The sequence below is a fragment of the Propithecus coquereli genome, unplaced genomic scaffold (assembly GCF_000956105.1).
Source record: "Propithecus coquereli isolate 6110/MARCELLA unplaced genomic scaffold, Pcoq_1.0 Scaffold61, whole genome shotgun sequence".
In the NCBI taxonomy this organism is placed as follows: Eukaryota; Metazoa; Chordata; class Mammalia; order Primates; family Indriidae; genus Propithecus; species Propithecus coquereli.
Window position 1 is genome coordinate 6,861,431 of NW_012152063.1, and position 21,683 is coordinate 6,883,113.

The window sequence follows — 21,683 nt, forward strand, 5'->3', positions numbered from 1 at the left end:
TTATTTATTATAACTTAAGGTTTATTTCCTGATACTGTGAATTCTTTCTCAGTATTCTCTTTTTCTTTTGATGTTCTTACCCATTTTTATTCCATATGAACTTTAAAATCACTTTGCTAAATTCTGCTAATCCTGTTGGGAATTATTAGAATTGCCTAAAATTTGTTAATAAATGTGGGAAAGATTAGCATCTTTGTCATAATTGACCTCCTCCAGGAATGTAGCAGATCTCTTCCTTGAGTCAAAATGTCTTTAACTGACCTTTGATAAAGCAACTAATTATCTTCATATTCATTTTACACATTTTTCATTAAGTTCTTTTCTCAATATTTTATAGAAGTTTTCACTCCTACCAAGTTTCTAACTGATCATTATGGACATATAAGAAAGCTATTGGATGGAGGGAAGGAGGGATGGATGGATATTTATTCATGTGTTTGTTTTACAAACCAATTCATTGAACCCTTGTTAATTCCAGTAGCTTTTACATTTTGTTTTTTAGCATTTGCTGAGTAGACAGTAGGTCAATTTGCATTCTTATTCCTGCTTTTTAATAATCACCACTTTTCTGTATTTTATGATAGTCATACTTTCTGAACAACATTTCAAACTTCTAAGCGACCATAGTGGACATCTTTATCTTATTTTTTTATCTTAATTGGATGCCATTAGCTTTCCTCATTAAGTATTGGATGAAATGTTGGCTTGGGATAGCTTTCATTTTTAAATATTATTGTTAGAAAGAGGTGTCGCAGTTTACCATATCTGTTCTCATTTAAACTGCCTTCTTTTATCTCCTTCCTTCATCTTGGCCTGTTCTCTTACTGAGGATTTCTACTATTTTCTTTCCTTCCAGCCCCTTGAGAGGGCCATGAAAGTTTTTCTTCTTTGTTTTAGGTTCCTCTAGTAAATGGACTTCAGCGGAATTGTCTTCGTTTCAACATGCAGGATGCTTTTTAAAATTTTCCTTGGTTTCATAGTTTTTTTTCCTTAGTTCCCATTTAGGCTTTTTCCTCTTCCTCTTCCTCCTTGAATGGAAGAGAGAGCAATTCATATCCGGAGTTTGGTGACAGACAGGGTGGGTGATTTGCTCTTGGCTCATGTTGTATCACATCTAGGGAACCTGGGAGTCTCAACAGAAATGCTAAGCAACACTCGTATCCAAGCAGCAGATCAACATAGTCACACGTGGCATAAGCCAAGAGGCTTAGTAGTAACACAAGTAATTTTCATGGTATATTTTTCGTTTTGTATAAAAAGTTCAAACACTCACCTGTCCAGCAGAAAATCAGATATCACAGAACTTTACCTTTGCCAGATTATAAAATCAAGTCTCTCCAACTCTACCTCTGGTTGAGCAGCAGAGCATTCGACTTCTTCCCCTTGTGTGGACGGCCACCTAGGCTGCTTCGTCAGTGGCAGGGGCAGTCTTTATCCCTCCTGCTGACACCTGCACTGACGGAAAGCAGACACACTCTAATGGCTGCCCCAGCGCTGGTTCCGGGGCTCTGTGACTCTCCTCACTGCTAGTTATGTTTTACTTTTCAGGACCACGCCTCTGAATACAGTGCTCTAGCCTCCGCCTCCCACTTTCTGGTATTATTTGACATAAGTAGAATGAAAAGAACTTTACAGGAGACAAGGCTGCAACCTTGTACTCTGTATCTGAGGTTCACCACCTTTGAGATGAAATACAACAGCAAAACCTCAAATTAGGATGCAAATATCAATATATTGTTTTGCCCAGAAGAATTTTTTCGAGCTACCATCTATTTACTCATTCATTTAGCCATTCATCTTTGAGCAAGTATTATTGAGTGCCTGCGACATGCTGGGTCCTGGGGATGTGTCAGGGAGTAAGAGCCAACCCAGCCCCTGCCCACCTAGAGCCTCCTCATTGTTGGGAAGACAAACATCAATCCAATAATTACACATACAAAGTAAAATTACAGCTATGTATGTGTGAGGTATAGATTATATAAGATAGCAGAAGACAGGACAATAAAAAAATTGCATGAGGAAAATAGTGATTAGAAAGAGTCCCAAAGAGTGAGTAGAAATCTTCTCCATCATATTGTAAAAAAAAAAAAAAAAAAAAAAAAATTAACACTAGACATCAAAAGCTTAATCCTAGACTAAAGGAGATCACTTTATGTTGAATTAAACATTGCGTTTTGAGAAGCATGTCCATGTCTATCTCATTTTGTTAGTATTCAGCTCTGGGATTTGCCAGCAGAGTATGAGAGTTGTTCTAGCCCACGTGGGTAGAATTACCACATAGTGTCAGCAGAAATGCCGTCTGCTCTGCTAGCAGAGCAGCACTGATCAGAAACCAGAAACTCGGAATGACACGGCTCAAATATAGACCTATCCAGTAGAAAAATACGCATCTGGTTTTCTTCACGGGAAGGAAAAAAAACTGTTATATGTAGTTGTGGGCTGAAGACTGCCTGGAAGCAGTATGTGAGTATCCTAGGCCCTGGGGGCGAGCAGTGCAGCTGAGGTGAGGGCTCTCCACTGCCTTTCCCCCTCGGAGCAGCTTTACTCTTTGCTGTCTACTGTATGGGGGTCCACATACAGTTTTCTTTGTGACTAGAAGAGCTTTGTTGTTTAAGAAAAGAAAGAAAGATATTAAAACTCCTTGACATCAATTGTTACCTCTAGCAAAAATCTGTAACGTCCAATATTTACAAGTTGAAGGTCTTGGGAATGATTTATTTCAGTGTGTGCTATCTAAAAAGGGAATAAGTATAAAAATGTATTGAATGTGTGTATGTTGAAGATGCTGTTGGATTTTTCCAGAAAAAATTGAAATTAAAAGGTTATTAGATGGGAGGAATACAGGAAAATATGAGGACGATGATAAAATGAGACTAAAAGAGTGAAACTGAGAATATTTTCTGCACTGAACTTCCATTCCTAGGAGGGTTCTCTGGGTAAGATTCAGACCTTATTATTCTTGGAAAATACTGAGGCTTTTAAGGATAAATGCAAACATAAATTATGGATAGAAGCTTCTAAAGTAAGTATATGGGAGGGTTACTACTGTCTGAGAATAAACTGTATCAACTGGAAAAAAATAAAAAGTGACTGTAGCAAATCACATTTTCATTACAAGATGAAATAGACTGAGTCACGTTAGCGACATACAAATAGGTATGTACTTACCGTGGGACCTTATGTAAAGGAAATTGAAACATATTATGAAACGCAGTGAAAAGTGGATTCTTGCAAATGAGTCATAACACCTGTGTGGGGAAAAGAAAAAAAAAAGAATAGAAAATTCTATGGTATGGATTCCAAAAGCAAGTTCCTGACACCCAAATGTTAGAGCTGCAGGAAGTACATAGATGGTGATTTCAGGGTTTGCTTTTTACTTGTGAGAATTTGCTTTTAGAATAGAGCACAGCTGCCGGAGGCGTTTTTAACTTTATTTTATTCACTGACTTTCCTTTCCCTCCCCACTGTTTGAAACTCACTTCAGCCAATTTGATCATTTGCAATTGTCAGGAACTTTTGGGGGTTGAGAGTATAGTTTAGTGAATTTAGATACTTCAAGGTGTAGATGACACCTGTTCAGGTGAGGAAGGGGATCTTCCCCCAAACCCCCAACTCAACATATGCATCTTGGAAAGGAAATTTCAGGCTGAGGCCTGCTACACAGAGTGTATTGATTAACAAGGAGGCTTACACATATGAGCCTTAGGAACTGCTCTGAAAACTTGTTGCTGTCCCAGCTCTGTCCTTTTGGTGACCTGACTAGCTCTTATTTGGAAGTTTCTTTTGGGGCAGGTGTGGCAATATTTCCACGGAAGGAGTCAGCTGACCTTCTCATTGGTATCACATCGAAAGATAGACTGTTTCCGTAAGCTGTTTTACCACAGGACTAGTCAAGATCCAGTCTAAAGAGCCACTGCCAAGAATATAATTACTAGGATACCTAGATCTTTAAATTTTGCCCCTCCAGCAGTGGAGGTATACATACGTTTTTTTTCTGTTTTGCCTCAGATATCTTGAACACTGCTCATTTCGTCAATGAAAAATCATGTCTGCCAGCCATGCTGCCGCCCAATCAGCCATTTAGGTTGATGAGAAAAGAAGTTAGCCGAGAGCTTCCGGTAGCTAACTCTGCACCATGGGCTTCTGTTAGCGTCTGTGGAATGCTGGTTAACCAGCCTGTGTGGCCCCTGGTGGTCACTGCAGATATTAACCAACAGCACCCGTAGTGTAAAATAAAATGAGTATGCACCTATATATCATACTAGCGGGAAGTTATAGACAACACTCTTTTTTCAATTATTTATTTTGTCTTTTTATTTTCTATACATCCTTTGCTATGCTAATCTCTCATGAAATTAAGGGCAATATAATAGGAAAATTATTCAGGATGATTTTTACCCCACAATAATGTTCCTTGTGACAACCAGGGTTTATTTCAGGTTATTTGTAAAGCTGTGGAAACTATTTTCGAAAAGAACAGGATAACCAAGGGTTTCCAGACATTAGCGTGGGTTTCTGGAAAATTCTCACATGAGACTTCCTTCTACCATGTGCTTGATTCTAGCAAAACTAGAAATTATTGAGCAGTGAATTGGGTCGATAATTGCCCTCCTCAAGGCTAGTGTGATATGACCCTTTCCCTTCTTAGGAACTACTAAGGATCAAGATCTAAAATTTAGTTCTTAATGTCTAGTTTAGACAATAAAATTTAGATTATTTGTGATTATTTTATTTATGTAAAATTCTCTAATTTTTCCATTGCACTCTGTTTGTAGAGACCTAGATCCTACATTTCATGAACTGCAAAAACATTGAAAAAGTAAATGTTTCATTTACCCATAGGAAATGTAAAACTGTTAGGCTATGGCTGTGGGTATCAGAATGACCTAAGAGGGCTCATTGTAAGCACAGATTGCTGAGTCCTCTTCCCAGAGTTTCTGGTTTCTTATGTCTGGAGTGGGTCCAGGGACTACATTTCTAACCAGCTCCAGACAGTCCTTTGAGAACCACTGGTCTTCCTGCTGTCCCCTTCCATGTGAAATTTTAAATAACGTTGGAAGATATTTATTTAAGCAATAATAAATAACATAGGAGAAAATATCTTCAATCGTAAAATTATAAAAGAAAAAATCGTTCTTTAAATGACCGTTCTTTATCATTTTTAATAAATAATGAAGGCATATCATTAAAGTAACTCAGGGAAATCATTTTTTCCTGAAGATAAGCAAACATGATTCAACTACATTATTTTCTAACACGTTTTTAAGACCTGCTATTATGCCAATTACAAGTGTAGAAATAAATTAAGTGTAGAAGTGATAGAAATATTTGGGATCTCAAATAAAGAATGCTTTTTTCCCCTCTGCCTTTGCTACAATTATGTGTAAATGAAGTTTCTAAAATTGGCACAAATGAGAGATGAATTGGGTGTGGAGAACCAAATTCTTGGAAAGAAAAGAGAAATTTTCAAATATTGGGAAACAAAAGAAGGCTGGTAAGAGAAATCTAAGAACTGAGATATAAGTGAAAATTATGCATTGTAACTGAGGCTTGTTAACACATGTACTATTAGAGCAATTACTCAGTTTGTAACTAGAATCTTGAATATAATGAAAAAAATGATCAGTCCATTTATGCACCATTAAAAAACATTTTACCCATGCAAAAAAGTGAAATTGGGCCTTCTCTGACAACCTATGGAAGAATCAACTCAAAACAGATTAAAGACTTAAATGTAAGACCTAAAACTCTAACACTGCTGGAAGAAAACACAGGGGAAATCTTATAACATTGGTCTTGGCAATGATTTCTTTGATATGACACCAAAAGCACAGGAAACAAAAAGCAAAAATAGACATGTGGTACTATAGCAAACTAAAAACATCGGCACTGCAAAGGAAACAATCAACAAGTTAAAAGGCAACCTATCAAGTGGGAGAAAACATTTTCAAACCATGTATTTGATAAGGGATTAATATTTTAAAAACATAAGAAACTTCTGTAATTCAAGAGCAAAAACATAACCTGATTTAAACATGAGCAAAAGACTTGAGTGGACATTTCTCTAAAGAAGACATGCAAATGGCCAACAGGTATATGAAAAAATACTCAACGTCAATAATTGGGAATACAAACCAAAACCACAGTGAGGTATTACCTCGCATCTGTTAGGATAGTCATTATAAAAAAAAAGAAAATAACAAGTGTTGGTGACAATGTGGAGAAACTGGAACACTTGTACACTATTGGTAAGAATGTAAAATGCTGCAATTGCTGCGGAAAACAGTATGGGGGTTTCTTAAAAACTTAGAATTACCATAAGATCCAGCAATCCCACTTCTCGGTGTATGTCCAAAGGAATTGAAATCGGGATCTTGAAGTGATATCTGCATTCTTATGTTCATTGCAGCATTATTTACAACAGTCAAGACATGGAAGCAACCTAAATGTTCATCAGCAAACGAATGTATAAAGCAATTGTAATATATATATACAGAATAGAATATTATTCAACCATAAAAAGAAGGAAGTCCTGTCATATCCCACAGCAAGAATAAACATTGAGGACATCATGCTAAGTGATATAAGCTAGTCAGAGAAGGACAATTTCTGCATGATTCTACTTCTCTGAGGTATCTAGAGTAGTCGAGCTTGAAGAAACAGAAAGTAGAATGGTGCCTGCCAGAGACTGGAAAGAAGAAGAAATAGAGAGTTGCTGTTTAATGAATGGGTAAAGCGTTTCAGCATGCAAGATGGAAAAAGTTCTACAGATCTGCCGTGCAAAATTGTGTTTGTAGTTAACGATACTGTACTTACAATTAATTTGTTAAGAGGGTAGATCTCTGGCTGTGTTTTCGTCACAATAAAAGAAAACATTTTATTTAGATCTTAGTATTTACACAGTTTGAGTTGTTGAATACACATGATATATAAAATAAACATAGTAAAATGCCTGTGAAATGAGATATTATATGGGTTCAGGTATGCTGGAATTTTTTATGATATGGATTTTGAAAACACTATAAGTTAAAAAAAAATCATATCCTTTGAAAAGCGATTTCATTCATTGCCTGATCTCGAAGTATTAGGGACAGAGAGAGAGCTGCAAAACTTTGTCTTATATCCTCAAGTCTGAGCTATTTCTAGAGAAGAAGAAACCAAGCCTCACCCTGTCAGACCTTACCCCAGCTGACGTTTCTCCTCCAGTGTCCTCAAGTCCACAGGGATTTGGGAAGGAAAGCAGAGGAAGAAAGGAGGCTCCCTGAACACCCCCTTTGTTTTAGCACTTTACACATGTGTCTCCTCTGAGGCTCAGGGAAGCACAGCAAGGACCCTCAGGAAGGAACAGAAATGGGGTCCGCTCCAGCCCACTTGGCTTCAGGCGTTTCTCTCGCTGAGTTCCTGTGGCACAGTCATAGCCAAACTCAGACACTCCTGACAGGATTCCTTGTGTCCCTGAAGAAAGTATGGAAGTATATTCACGTTTAAATTAACTTTTAAATCATTAAATATCTACCAAAAACTTCAGATTTACAGCAGAAACTTAAAATTTTCTCAGCAGGAGAATGTTTAAACCTGATTTTTTTATTCCTTTACAAATCTGAAGTGAGAACTCAAGCAGATACTTTATTTTAAGTGGAGACATAAATAGTAAGCGTTCAATATGATAAAACATTTTTAAAGTATATTATTACACAGTTTTATAGAGCCTGATGAATTACAGAATGAAAGGAAACATGATGGAAGTATTGGTATTATTGTGTCATAGTGATTTCTTTTAATCTTTATTTTTTATTGTTACAGTGTTATTTGTGCAATTGAAATGAGTAAAATTTCCCACTATTTTTGACGATAATCATCAAAAAACGTTTAAGAGAAGAGGGACAAATTTTAAGGGACGCGCGCAGCAGTGTTTCTGTGTGTCCGGTGGAGCAGCCACTTTGGACAGGTTTATACTTTGATTAGCAAGGAGGTTAATGTTGCTGTCCACTCTGTGGTGCTTTAGGGTCGTTTAATGTCACGGTTGGCTGCACTCCTTTCTTTCATTGTCTAAGATTGCAATGTAATTCTCTGCTCACTCATCACCCTCCTGTTTGCCCCATGTCTCCACAGATCATTTTGTGTTTCTCTCCAGTTGGTCACACGCTGAGAGTCAGAGCTCGGAAGTTCCCAGCCATAGTTAACTGCACGGCTATTGACTGGTTTCATGCATGGCCACAGGAGGCTCTGGTCTCAGTCAGCAGGAGGTTCATTGAGGAAACCGAGGGAATTGAGGTATGCCGTGTCAGCCTGAGTCACACACGCACACACACACACACACACACACACACGCTCCTCAGTAGATGAGTACTTTCCAAAATACACCTCGTGTTGGAAAGTCGTCCTTATTTATTTCAGATAATAAAATGATCTGTTAGTTTACATTCCATGGATTGTGATGCTCACCGTTTTTCCCACCAGGTTGAGATGGATGTGCACACGTACATACGCACACACAAAACCCTTGAGCATTTTCTCACTCATGTGCTGACTGACCAGAAGGCCAGAAACGTTACTTCCTTAAAACATAATGGGGCTTACTGAAAATAAATCCTTTAAGTCCACAACTAAAAACCCAAACAAAGATGGTAGTCACCCATAGCCATGCAATGCTTGCTTCTTAACAAAGGAAAGCAACTAATTGTAATTATCTCAACAGTATTGACAAGTGAAAAATCAGCCTCCATAAATTGTACAACCACGAAGTCAAATAGTGCATCTGCTTATTTTATGGGTTTATGTTTTATGAGTTATGTTTGTCATTTCTTCATGATGAAATTTGTACTTCCCTATTACATTTTAAAACAGTTGCATGAAACGAAAAAAACCATCAAGCATTCAGATTCAAAGGGTAAAAGCACTTAAATAAGAAGTTATCATTTAGATTTCCTGGAAAGGAAATTTTATTTGTATCTAGTGCCTTTCTGATTACATAGTTTGGAAAGGTGGTGATTGTGAACATTCCCCAGGGAACTTTGTCTTCTCATTCCATCGCATAAGGTGAAAGGTGCATAGAGTAGGTCAAACCTTGAAAGTGATTCTCAGAACCAAAAACAGAATAGGGGATAGTTGAGGAATGATGTCTGTTCCTAGCTGACAGTTTGTCATGAACAGGAACAAACCACCATAGCCTCCTTCACTCCAAAAGGCATAACTGCCACCTTTCCAAAGTAATCCTTTTATATTTTTGTTGAATATTATATCTTTTGGTGGCTAGATGGTTCGAAATCTGGGCATATTTGCATATTAATTTTTGGTATGCAACTAGCTTTATTGTTCATAATACTATATTTCCTTTGCTTCTACTTTTTAAAAAAGCAGCTATATAAGTAAGCACACAGTCAAGTATTTGCTTATGCCTACAGAATTTGTAGAGGGAAATCTCTTTTCCTTCAGTCTTTCGCTAAAATGTCTGTTAATCCAATTATTTGGTACTGGCTTGCTAGGGAAGAACTGTCAAGCAACATCTAACTTGGAAGATATGTAGAGGGTGGAGGCTTTAGAATATCCAACTACTTCTGTCTTCACACACACTTAAAACATTTCCACAAATAAATGAAAATGAGAAATTATCACTTCTTAAGTCTGCCAGAAATATTTTATACTTTAAAATCTGGACCACCATCAAATATGACAAATAATGGGCATACATATTAACACAAATTCCATTGCATTACTGGAATTCTGCAGGGTATTTTTCTGTCTTTTGATACTTAGCTACTGGTTTGGTAAGGAAGAGAAAGGACTTTAATGAAAACACTTTGTTCCTGAATGTTACTTTCTCAACTGGTAGGAAATATTACAAGAGCTAGTAGCATGGTTTAGTTAGGTAGCATTTGACACGGTACCTTTTTAAGTTCTCGCCCTTTGCCACTCTGCAGACTTTCTCTTGCGGAGGTAACTGAAAACAGTGACACTGAAGGAGTTTTGATATTGCCAGTGACCATTGACATCTGCTGGTTGAGGCAGGACTTGCATCATTTTAAGTCCAGAGGGCTTCTTTCAGGTGCTAAACTCTATGAGATGGTATCATGACGCCTCCTATAGGATGCCGAGCGCCAAATAGGAATTTTAAAAGCACTTTACCGTTTCTGTTCAGCTGAATTATGCCTCGAAACAAATTAGCCAGATGATTTCATCTCAGTGCAAGGTGCTTATTTAACTTTCCCACCTTCCTAATTTGTTGCTCAGGAGCAATAATTATAATTCAGAGTGCAATGTGTCCATGTTCTTCTAGAAACATGTGGTCTCTTTTCTGCAGAGGTCAAAAGCAGCTTTTAAATTTTGTGAATGAGCACTAATTTGATCACTTTCTTAGTTTTAATTTCCACTATTCAGACTGAAAGTTATCAGCATAATTTAGGCACTTCTTAATTATTAACCTCATTTGCTGAGTGTAAGGTACTTATACAAGGTGACCCCCTTTGGCCACAGAGAAAGGATTCATTAAAGGCAAGCAGTTTTATGTGTGTTGACATATAATTTTCCATCAGTACACACTCAGCACCCAGGGGTATGGGTTGACTACATCTAAATAAATGTTTGTGCTATTTTTCTGTTGCCTGATATTGAGCTAAATGACAGCTGACAAAAAATGACCAAAACAGTTTGACACTTAAGTATCACCTGGTATTTATCTGAAGACTTTGTGTCAACACACACGACTTTTCACAGGAGATTTGCAACTAGACATGAGAGGAGTCAGTATAAGGAGAGAAGGAAAAGTCCTCTGGGTATCCTTGGGAATGGGGTTGGAAATGCTATGGGAAGTGTGTTGGAGAGAGAGTTGGGTGAAGACCTACTGATTTGTGCATAGGTTCCAGTTAGGAGCATTCAAGGCAAAAAAGCAAGAGAAACTAAAATGATAAAAGATAAGCAGTGTTTTTGCTTTTCAAGGAAAAATGAACCATATACATATTTGAAAGCAGGACCAGATAAAAGGAGAAATTATTGAATGAAAATGAAATAGCTGTCAGATGAAAGGGTGAGATTTGCGTCGGACAGTATAGAATCTGAGCAACGTGAAGGAGGCCATCTTTTTCAGGCATGTTGACCAGCTGGCGAGTTAAAATCCTCTGCCCTTCTGATGTGATGCCACTGAAAGCAATGACACAAGCTCCATATCATCGGGTTTTTCAGTGAAATGAGTTTATTAGTTGCGCTACCAACTCTTTAATCCAGAACTTGTGGAGTTCGATAGCCTATGAATGACATGTTTTACTATCATTTCCCAAAATAGATCATGAGAAATGTCCAATCAAATAAGAAAGTTGTTTTACTGCTGTCTTTAAAGGCTTGTTTCTCCCGTGGTCTGCAGGTTCATTTTTAAAATATTACACCAAACACAAAGCTATTTTTTTTCGGTGACTGCACACTCATCTGGAAGCTTGTTGGCTTATCCTGGACTTGGTCTTGCCTTTGACTTGTAGTCAAGTTCCAGAATTAAAGACAAAAAAAGAAAAACACAAGCTAACTAATAATAAAATGCATTCACTAGACAAAGTAACAAACCAGCATTCAACTGAGAAAACTCTGTTTGGTACTGCATTTTTAACACTTGTTGCTGTACGGTCTAGTGGTAGTAATCTCACTGTAACTACTGCTGGTGCTACAACTACCACCATAGCAAAACTAATACAGGTTGAGTATCCCTTATTCAAACTGCTTGGGATCAGAAGTGTTTCAGATTTCAGATTCTTTTGGATTTTGGAATATTTGCATTTACATAATGAGATATCTTGGGGACAGGACCCAAGTCTAAACAGAAAATTCATTTATGTTTCAAATACACGTTATACATATAGCCTAAAGGTAATTTCATAAAATATTTTTAATAATTTTGTAGGTGAAGTATAGTTCTGACCACATTTTGACCTCAACCCATCACATGAGGTGAGATGTGGAATTTTCCACTTGCAGCGTCATGTTGGCACTCAAACAGTTTCAGATTTTGGAACAGCTTAGATTTTGGATTTTCAGATTAGGGATGCTCACGGTACCTAGTGTGGATTTTCATTGCTTACCACCTCTAATCACCAGCCTCACGCAGAGGGAGCACTGGTTTCCCCACCACCATTGCCCCTACCAACCCACACATGGAGGCCTGTGCACAAGACAACACCACTGGTCAGGGGCCCATGTGTAGTTTGACATCAGAACCCATATTATTAAGTCCCTCTCTTGACTATTGCACAAATGTTTGACTATTTTGAAAGCAGTAAAAGAGAAGAAACAGAATAAAAAGGAGTAATTTTGTGAGCAGGAGGAAGTATGAGGGACTTCAGTAACTTACCCAGTTTTTCAGAACTGGAAATCTGACCCAGTCCTAGGGTTCAAACCCTGCATCCTTAGCTGCCTCCAGAAACTTCTCAGAGTGAATTAGCACCATGAGGCTCTCAGGACAGGTGCTAACATGCAAGACTGCTTATCTTATACATTATTAAGTTTTCCTTATTTAATAAGCCACCATCCAGCAACAAATATCTAATTAATATATTCTCTTTTACCAGTCCTTCCCAAAAATACAAATAATAGATCATATAGCTCAGCAGTTTGGCATATTTAAAAATTAACACAGAAATAATTTCTGAGAAAAACTTCCAAGACTCACTATAGGTCTATGAGATGTGACAAAATTGCCGCAAGTTAAACTTCCAAAAAAGAAAAAAGGAGAAAATAGATTCTTTCATCTGTAGGTTTCTCTTTTGCCCTTCCATCTTTCCTCCCTTGAATACAATACTCTTGAAAGTCCAGATTTGATATTATAGACCAGTACAGCCTGCTGGCCTTAGGCAGGTATGAAATCCCAAAAACAAGGTATTTGACTTAGTGTTGGCCTTTACATTCTACTCTGCTGTCTGGCCTTTTCAACAAGGGGCGTGTACTCAGCCCGTGGCTTGACAAGCCAGGTGGCTAGAGCTTTTGGGGTGGCAGAGACTGCCACTGCCAAGAACTATCACACGTAATAGCAGAGATTTGTTTATGTTTTTGTGTTTACAGTGAGCCAACGGAGAGAGTTGAAATTAAACACTTTTTCTTAATGCGAGGAAAAGCAGTTTCATCTTTGCATTTGATTACGTTTTGGAGATAGCATTGCTTTCGAAAGCATCTTAGTGGGGAAACCGCGGGTCTGTAATCATTTGATACCGGCACTCTGCTTATTTTTATTTTTGCCTTCACTGTGATTGGCTGCCAAATGACTACAAAACGGTTATCAACTGGTTTTTATGAAGGGGCCAAAAGTAGCAGGAATGACGTTCTTCCCTCACGTCTCTCAAAGTGAGAAACACAACATTGCTCTGTCATCGCTGCACTAGCAGCCTCTCCTCCCCACTAACCCCCGCCCCAAAGAAAACTGGAGATAAATGAATGGCAGAATAAATAATTTATGCTAATGAAATTACTGCAATTAGTAGTTCTACAATGACCCTTTTAAAAGCCACAGCTGTTAATGTCAGGAAGTGCTGTCACTACTGACCTTATCATAAGAGAAAGTGACAAATTGAGAATGCAGGGAAGACCAGTCATCAAAGAGGTCTGTTCTGGAACGATTAGAGTTTTCTGAAAAACAGTGTGAATTACAACCAGCTGCTCCCTGGCTCCGCGAGTCTCCCATGCTGTGCCATTTTGTTAAGCCCGATAACAATAGTTATTTTGCCCCATTGAGACAAGTTGTCTCGGGCCACTTCCAGCTCTACCGGAAACCACTTCTTCCATCGCCGATTTACAAATGAAACTGTTGTTAAAGAGAGCTTTCAGTGCCTCCAAGGAGCCTCCCCATCAGGATCGTGGTTGGGCAGAGGCCAGGGTTGGTTTTTTTTCCCCCCCTGTAAGGAAGTTGTACTTGGCCAAGGAAGTATTTATCTATACTGTGGAAAGGTATGTGTGCATTTTTAGTTCCCATGAATACAAGACAGGACAGGAGTGAATCTCTGCACGTGTTTGTATTAAAGTCAGGCTCTTTTAAAAATAAAGTCCCTGAGGGGCTATGACTTCTATGAAGTGTATATAAACTTCCTTATAAATTTTCTTTTTCTGAACCCACTATTCAGCAATAGACATGTGTCTTGGGTCTACTAGAAACAAAGACTATTCAGAACTTGTATCACTTTATATTTACCTTTTGCTTTAAAAACACATTATTTCAGTTACTTAGATGGATTTTTAATATGCAGCACAACCCAATATGTCCCTCTGTTCAACACACTCAGGAATTTGTCATGTGTTGGAAAGCGAGGTGTTTAAAGACGTAGCACAGGAGCAGTTGTTTTTCACCAACAAGAATCGGCCTGTCTCTCCTCGCACCTCTGGCTGCGATATTAATGATGCAGGTTGGAAACGTTTAACTGCTTCACCAGCCACTTGTGCACAATTTTCCTAAAGATGTCTGAGCATTATTGACAACACTTTGGTAAATTATGTGTGACTTTCCTAAGAGTTGGTGTAGCTCATTTAATTCATATTAATTGATTTTTAGGCTTCCGTTGATTAATTGAACCTGGTTCATCTTGTACAGAATGCAATAAATAATCATTAAAATGAGGGAGATGTGACTCCACAAATTAAAAAGTTAACTACTTCAGAAGTCACAGAGGACAAAACGGAAAGAAAGTATGGTGGGAGGGGGCGGTGGCGGAGGGGTACAGTGGTTCTCCGGTAGATCTTAAAAGGAGAGTTGTTTGTTTTTGTGGATTATTTTTTTCCAAATGAGTATAGAAATGATCTTGCTATTTTTCTTCCAGAAGCAGTGATTTTTATACCCTACCTCTACAGTTTGTTACACAGGTTCTCATAAAATTGTGGATTTCTCAGTTACAGCTTTTTTTTCAGTGACTTTGCAGGGTTGTTGCCTCTCTTGCTCTAACTTTAGTTTGAAAGCAACATCAAAAAATATTTATCACGATATTGTGACTCGATTTCTCTACTTTCTCTTTCGCACCCTTGGTAGATAAAAATCAAGCTGTGAAGAGCAGTGCTTGTATTCCATGTTGGCTTTGGCTTTGGTATGTAGAACACATAAAAATCCTTTGTCCTGCTTGGCAAGAAGAGGGTTAGTAAGGCTGAATGCTTTATTGTAATCTCTCTCATTCTGAGGCTATCTCTTAAAGATTAAGTAAGTTTTCCTAGGTTCTACTATAATTTGTTCTGTCTTTTAGGGAAAAAAAAATATGGTATAGTTTTGTTGATTTTTCTTCTATTTTTTAATTGTATTTTTAACTTGAGAGGATTTCATATGGATTGCCATGTTTATGTTTTCAGCCACTGCACAAAGAGTCTGTCAGCCTTTTCATGGCACATGTTCACACCAGTGTAAACAAAATGAGTGCCAGGTATTACCAGAATGAGAGAAGACACAACTATACCACCCCAAAGAGTTTTCTAGAACAAATATCACTGTTTAAGAACTTGTTGAAGAAGAAACAAAATGAGGTGTCTCAGAAGAAAGAGCACCTGGTGAATGGCATTCAGAAGCTGCAGACCACGGCCTCTCAGGTATGACCAGGATGTTATTACTGAGTATAATCTATGCTCTTTACTAGAAAAATATATTTCCTTTTGAAGCACTACCGAACCCATTTATATAAGAGGCTGACTGCTAAAATTGACAGTTTGGTGACACAGAGACCACACTGTTGCTGCTTTCCTAAGCCTAGAAAGGGATTGGCCAATTACTCTGTCCCAGCCGGTTTGGGGAGATGCCTTGTCGTCTTGGCCCAGCCTTGCACAAGGCCGTGTCGCAGTGTTGAAACGAATAGACACAGCACTTTCCCCTCTATTGTCTCTGGCTTCTTTGGTGCATGAGGCTTGTTGTGAGGAATTTTATCATCCTAGGATGGAACCAGAATCCTTCTTGGTCTCAGATTCTCAACCTCCAACGAGGGCATCATTTTCTGGCTGATGACTGTGGTGAGGTCCCAAAGTAGAGCACTGCCACCTCGCTGTCTAGTCTGCTCCTTTTAGTCCCCAGCTCTCTTAGATAAAGTGTCCAGGGTTGTCTTTGTCCTCAGTCATAAGGCCCCTGCTGTCTCCAAGGACTTTGTCTCCAACTTGCAGGAGTAAACGAGGAGAGAATTAGCACAGGATGCTACTCATGTGTAGGTCTGTACGCATATCCTCTCTTCCATTGTTAAAAACCAAGTGATTTTATGAAGCAGATGTTACTACTGTATTTTTATATATGAGGCTTAAAGTGTTGAAGGCTAGAGAGCCAGTGAAGCTGGGGTTTGAACCCACATCTATACTGTTCTCTTTGTGACTGGTAATGAGAGATTCGAATGAAAGACGATGGAGACTTTGGAGAGTGGGCCCTAGAGCTGGAGGAAAAACCAAAATTCTCGGAAATGCTGGTGGCCTTCTCAGAGTATTGTCATTAGGTCACACTCTTATATGCTTTTCCAGGGATTCGGCCGGTGTTTTCCCCAAGAGTTTGGGGTAGCCCATCTGTGCCTAGGCTAGAAATAAACCAAGCCCCTGCGGGGGAGCATACGGTGACTCCTTTTCACTGGGAAGGGCTTTCTGGCCAAGTCCTTCAGTCACCCTGTAAGCCACCACACCACTTGCCTCTTTCCCCCTTGGTTTTATTTACCAGGAATGGCTGTTACGTGAAACACTGTGATCTGTGTTCGGTGAGTAGATGGACCATGACTGGGAAAGAGAAACCTGAGTGAGGAGGTTTCCAGGACAGTTGGGATCAAGTGATATAAAGAACAGTTGCTGGGAAGCCCGCAAAAGCATGTCCATATTTGTATATCTTCTCCCTCCCTTTCAAAGAATGTCTGTCTTTTCCCTTCCTTTTAATATTCACCTTATCTTACTCTCTTTGCCTCTCTCCTTTCTTTTTCTTCCCTCTACCTGTCTATCCTCTTCTATCTCACTTAAATCAAGACCCTTTATGACTTTCGTAGGAGTCCTGTTAAGCTAAAAGAAGATGAGCAGGGAGCACTGTGTCACAGGACTTACATCCCTTTCAGTGATGTCCCAAACCGATCCTGTTGACCTTGCCCCAGGAAGTGATAGTGGTGTCACCCAAACTGAGCTGTCAATACTGGCGGGCAGTCCTTGGCAAAGAAAAAACATGCCGCTGCCAAATTAAAAGAGTTGTGACAAAGCTAAAAGCAAGTGTGGTGGCATCTGGGACCGTCCCAGCATCTCAGACATAGGGAACAAGAAGGGGAGAGAGTCTGTGGTCTCTTAATAATCATCTTGGTTGTGTATTGATGAGTCAGGGGGTGGGGAGGGGAGAATGGGGAAAGCCAATTCACTGATTCACTGTGTTTGGCAAGGCCAGGGCTGCTGGGGTCTCCTTACTCCCCCTTGGCTAAAAACTGCAGGCAGAAAGTCTGTGAAGATAGATGAAGTCTTGCTTGAAAGACTACGGGTGATTTGTTTAGGTGTTTGTGCGTGGAATGCTCTTAATATCAGAGAACAGCTGTAATATTTAATAGCAACTGGTAGTTTTAAAAATAAATTTAGTATGAAAAGGAAGCATGATTTCCTATGTGGAGAGTTGAAGGGCCTCATAGCGAAAGATCGGGTTGTATGTGGAACGTAACCCCTCCGTATTGGAGCATGTGTCCTCTCCGATGCTGCTGTAAGCAATGGCCCAGAGCTGGATAGCCAAGCCATTTGAAAACCTTAGCAATGTTCATTCTTTACAATAAAGCTGAAATAAAACCCTTTTTATAGCCAAATATCCCCTTCCTAGATGACATTTTAGGTCATCACAGATAAGCCATAGTGACCTTTCTTCATAGCTAAAGCTTCACTTCCAGCCAGGGCTTGAGTCACTTTGGATATTTCAGAGCTAATGGTTTCCTTAGAACTGGAATTAGAGCCTGAAATAACATAGTTTCTTCCTAGTCTCTGGGTGACTTTTTTGTTTTTATTTTGAAATGATTATAGATTTCAGAGGAAGTTGCAAAACAGTACAGAAAGGTCCATGTCACATCTTATAGCTCCAGTAGTAGCATCTTGCATAACTATAGTACAATGTCAAAACCAGGAAGGTGGTGCTGATATAATCCACAGACTTTATTCAGATTTACAGTTTTACTTGTACTCGTGTATATTTGTGTGTGTGTGCGTGTTTAGTGCTATGCAGTTTTATCACATGTATGGGTCAGGTCACTCTCTGCCATAGTCAAGACACAGAACTGTTCCATCAACATGAAGAGCCCTCATGTTGCCATTTTATAACCACACACACCCTCTTCCCATCCTCCCCACTGAATCCCTAGTCTCTGACCACCACTAATCTTACTCTCCATTTCTATAATTTTGTTATTTCAAGAATGTTGTATAAATGGAGTCATACAATATGTAACCTTTGGGTATTGGTTTTCTTCACTCAGCATAATTCTCTTGAATTAGTTGATGTATCAATAATGTGTCCTTTTTAAATTGTTGCATAGTATTCCACAGTATGAATGTACTGCAGCTTGTTTAACTATTCTACCATCGAAGGACATCTAGGTTATTTCTGAGTTTTGGCTATAAAGAAAGCTGTTATGAACATTCATGTGCAGGTTTCTGTGTGAACATAAATTCATTTCCCTGGATAAATGACCAAGAGTGAAATTATTGAATTGTATGGTAACTGCATGTTTATATTTATAAAAAAAGGGTAAATATTTTCCAGAATCACTATGACCTGATACATTACAACCAGCAATGTATGAGAGATCCAATTGCTCAGCTTCCTTGCCGGAATTTGGTGTTATCAGTAATTTTTATTTTAACCATTCTTATAGGTGTATAGCGATAGAGTGGTTCATTTGCATTTTCCTAATGGATGATTCTTTTGACTATGGCCTAACGTAGAACTACTTTCACATGGCTAAAAAGAACAGAAAAGTAAATGTCACTGTGGAAAGTTACCCTGGATTCATAGCAAGGCTAAAAACTCAGTCTTAGCTTATACCATAATAGTACAAGCAGCAGTCATAGGACCGGAAGGCAGAGGGGCATGGAAGGCATGTACTTACAAAGAGACCTCTGTTGATGTTTCCCTGACTGCACAGATTGAGTAGCAAAGAGAAACTTCTAGTTGGTACTGGTAGTGACACAATAATTCTATTTCCCACAAAACCAATGGAAAATATTATTCTGTTCATTCTCATGTGGAAAAAAAAGGGGGCTGCATTTTTGCAATTGAGACTCTAGTAAAATCAGGGGAGAAACAGACGCAAGATATAAATTGTTAAGGATCCCTGAACCATTCAACATTAAGCTATATCTGGGATCTATTGTTACCAATGCCATTTTACGTCAGAATAATGACTTTTCCTTTAGGTGGGAGATCTAAAAGCCAGACTTGCCTCTCAGGAAGCGGAGTTGCAACTGAGAAATCATGATGCTGAAGCTCTGATCTCAAAGATCGGGCTTCAGACGGAGAAAGTGAGCCGGGAAAAGGCCATCGCCGACACCGAGGAGCAAAAGGTCAGGCTAATTCCACCATTTAGAGTGCTGAGCTATATTTAGCACAAAATAAACCTTTGTAGGTGAACAATTTTGAACAACTTCCTCTCCAGGGAGCATAAAGTCTAAAGAATTATTATAGTTACACATGTAACAGCATTTCACACCATGATTACCACTTGACCTTTCTTTGCATTATGCATTTCCCCAACCTTTTAGCTCTTTTAATGATATGAAAGAACAATAAATACTGAGCTCATTCAAGCATATAATGGATGTGGATCTTGAACATCAGGCCTATTTGTAATACAGTAAAGGTCAGGAAGTCACCTCTGAGGTTTCTAAAGGTTTCCAGTTTTAAGGCAAATTGAACAACTCAATTGTTAACAAAGCCCATTCCGTCACTTTGCAAGATGGTTTTCAAATTTTGCATTTTAATAATACAACTGGAGTTTATTATTAAGTCCTAAGCTAAATTTATTCTTTTTTATTCGATTGAGGCTCTGGCATTCTGTATTATGTTTTATTGTTGGAACTAATTACTTTTAAGATTAGCTAGATTCTGGTTTCTTTCTGCTCGGGTTTCCAGTCATTCTGAAATAAATACGACTTCTTTTGCCATCTTCTTTTACCAAAATTTCAGTTACAAATGGAAGATATTATTTTGTGTATCTTAATTCCCAAAAGAAAGAGTACAGTAAACAGATAATTAATAATTATTTGTTTAAAAATTGAATTAAATTATGGGGTAAAAATTTCTTATTTTAGACAAAAGGTTATAATCAAGAAAATAAATAATTAATAAAAAATTTAAAATCGCTAACACACTCATAGCCATTACCCTTGGCTAAAAACTGCAGGCAGAAAGTCTGTGAAGATAGATGAAGTCTTGCTTGAAAGACTACGGGTGATTTGTTTAGGTGTTTGTGCGTGGAATGCTCTTAATATCAGAGAACAGCTGTAATATTTAATAGCAACTGGTAGTTTTAAAAATAAATTTAGTATGAAAAGGAAGCATGATTTCCTATGTGGAGAGTTGAAGGGCCTCATAGCGAAAGATCGGGTTGTATGTGGAACGTAACCCCTCCGTATTGGAGCATGTGTCCTCTCCGGTGCTGCTGTAAGCAATGGCCCAGAGCTGGATAGCCAAGCCATTTGAAAACCTTAGCAATGTTCATTCTTTACAATAAAGCTGAAATAAAACCCTTTTTATAGCCAAATATCCCCTTCCTAGATGACATTTTAGGTCATCACAGATAAGCCATAGTGACCTTTCTTCATAGCTAAAGCTTCACTTCCAGCCAGGGCTTGAGTCACTTTGGATATTTCAGAGCTAATGGTTTCCTTAGAACTGGAATTAGAGCCTGAAATAACATAGTTTCTTCCTAGTCTCTGGGTGACTTTTTTGTTTTTATTTTGAAATGATTATAGATTTCAGAGGAAGTTGCAAAACAGTACAGAAAGGTCCATGTCACATCTTATAGCTCCAGTAGTAGCATCTTGCATAACTATAGTACAATGTCAAAACCAGGAAGGTGGTGCTGATATAATCCACAGATTTTATTCAGATTTACAGTTTTACTTGTACTCGTGTATATTTGTGTGTGTGTGCGTGTTTAGTGCTATGCAGTTTTATCACATGTATGGGTCAGGTCACTCTCTGCCATAGTCAAGACACAGAACTGTTCCATCAACATGAAGAGCCCTCATGTTGCCATTTTATAACCACACACACCCTCTTCCCATCCTCCCCACTGAATCCCTAGTCTCTGACCACCACTAATCTTACTCTCCATTTCTATAATTTTGTTATTTCAAGAATGTTGTATAAATGGAGTCATACAATATGTAACCTTTGGGTATTGGTTTTCTTCACTCAGCATAATTCTCTTGAATTAGTTGATGTATCAATAATGTGTCCTTTTTAAATTGTTGCATAGTATTCCACAGTATGAATGTACTGCAGCTTGTTTAACTATTCTACCATCGAAGGACATCTAGGTTATTTCTGAGTTTTGGCTATAAAGAAAGCTGTTATGAACATTCATGTGCAGGTTTCTGTGTGAACATAAATTCATTTCCCTGGATAAATGACCAAGAGTGAAATTATTGAATTGTATGGTAACTGCATGTTTATATTTATAAAAAAAGGGTAAATATTTTCCAGAATCACTATGACCTGATACATTACAACCAGCAATGTATGAGAGATCCAATTGCTCAGCTTC

At 38.4% G+C, this 21,683-nt stretch overlaps 1 protein-coding gene across 1 annotated transcript in view; it reads left to right on the forward strand.

Annotated features, from left to right (window-relative positions):
- Nucleotides 1–21,683, forward strand: part of DNAH11 (dynein, axonemal, heavy chain 11) — a 342,929-nt gene that overhangs the window by 207,999 nt on the left and 113,247 nt on the right. Inside the window, exons 54-56 of the mRNA XM_012659401.1 lie at nt 8,113–8,274; nt 15,298–15,531; nt 19,330–19,476. Of these exons, the coding sequence (XP_012514855.1) occupies nt 8,113–8,274; nt 15,298–15,531; nt 19,330–19,476 (543 nt within the window). The remainder of the gene's footprint in view (nt 1–8,112; nt 8,275–15,297; nt 15,532–19,329; nt 19,477–21,683) is intronic.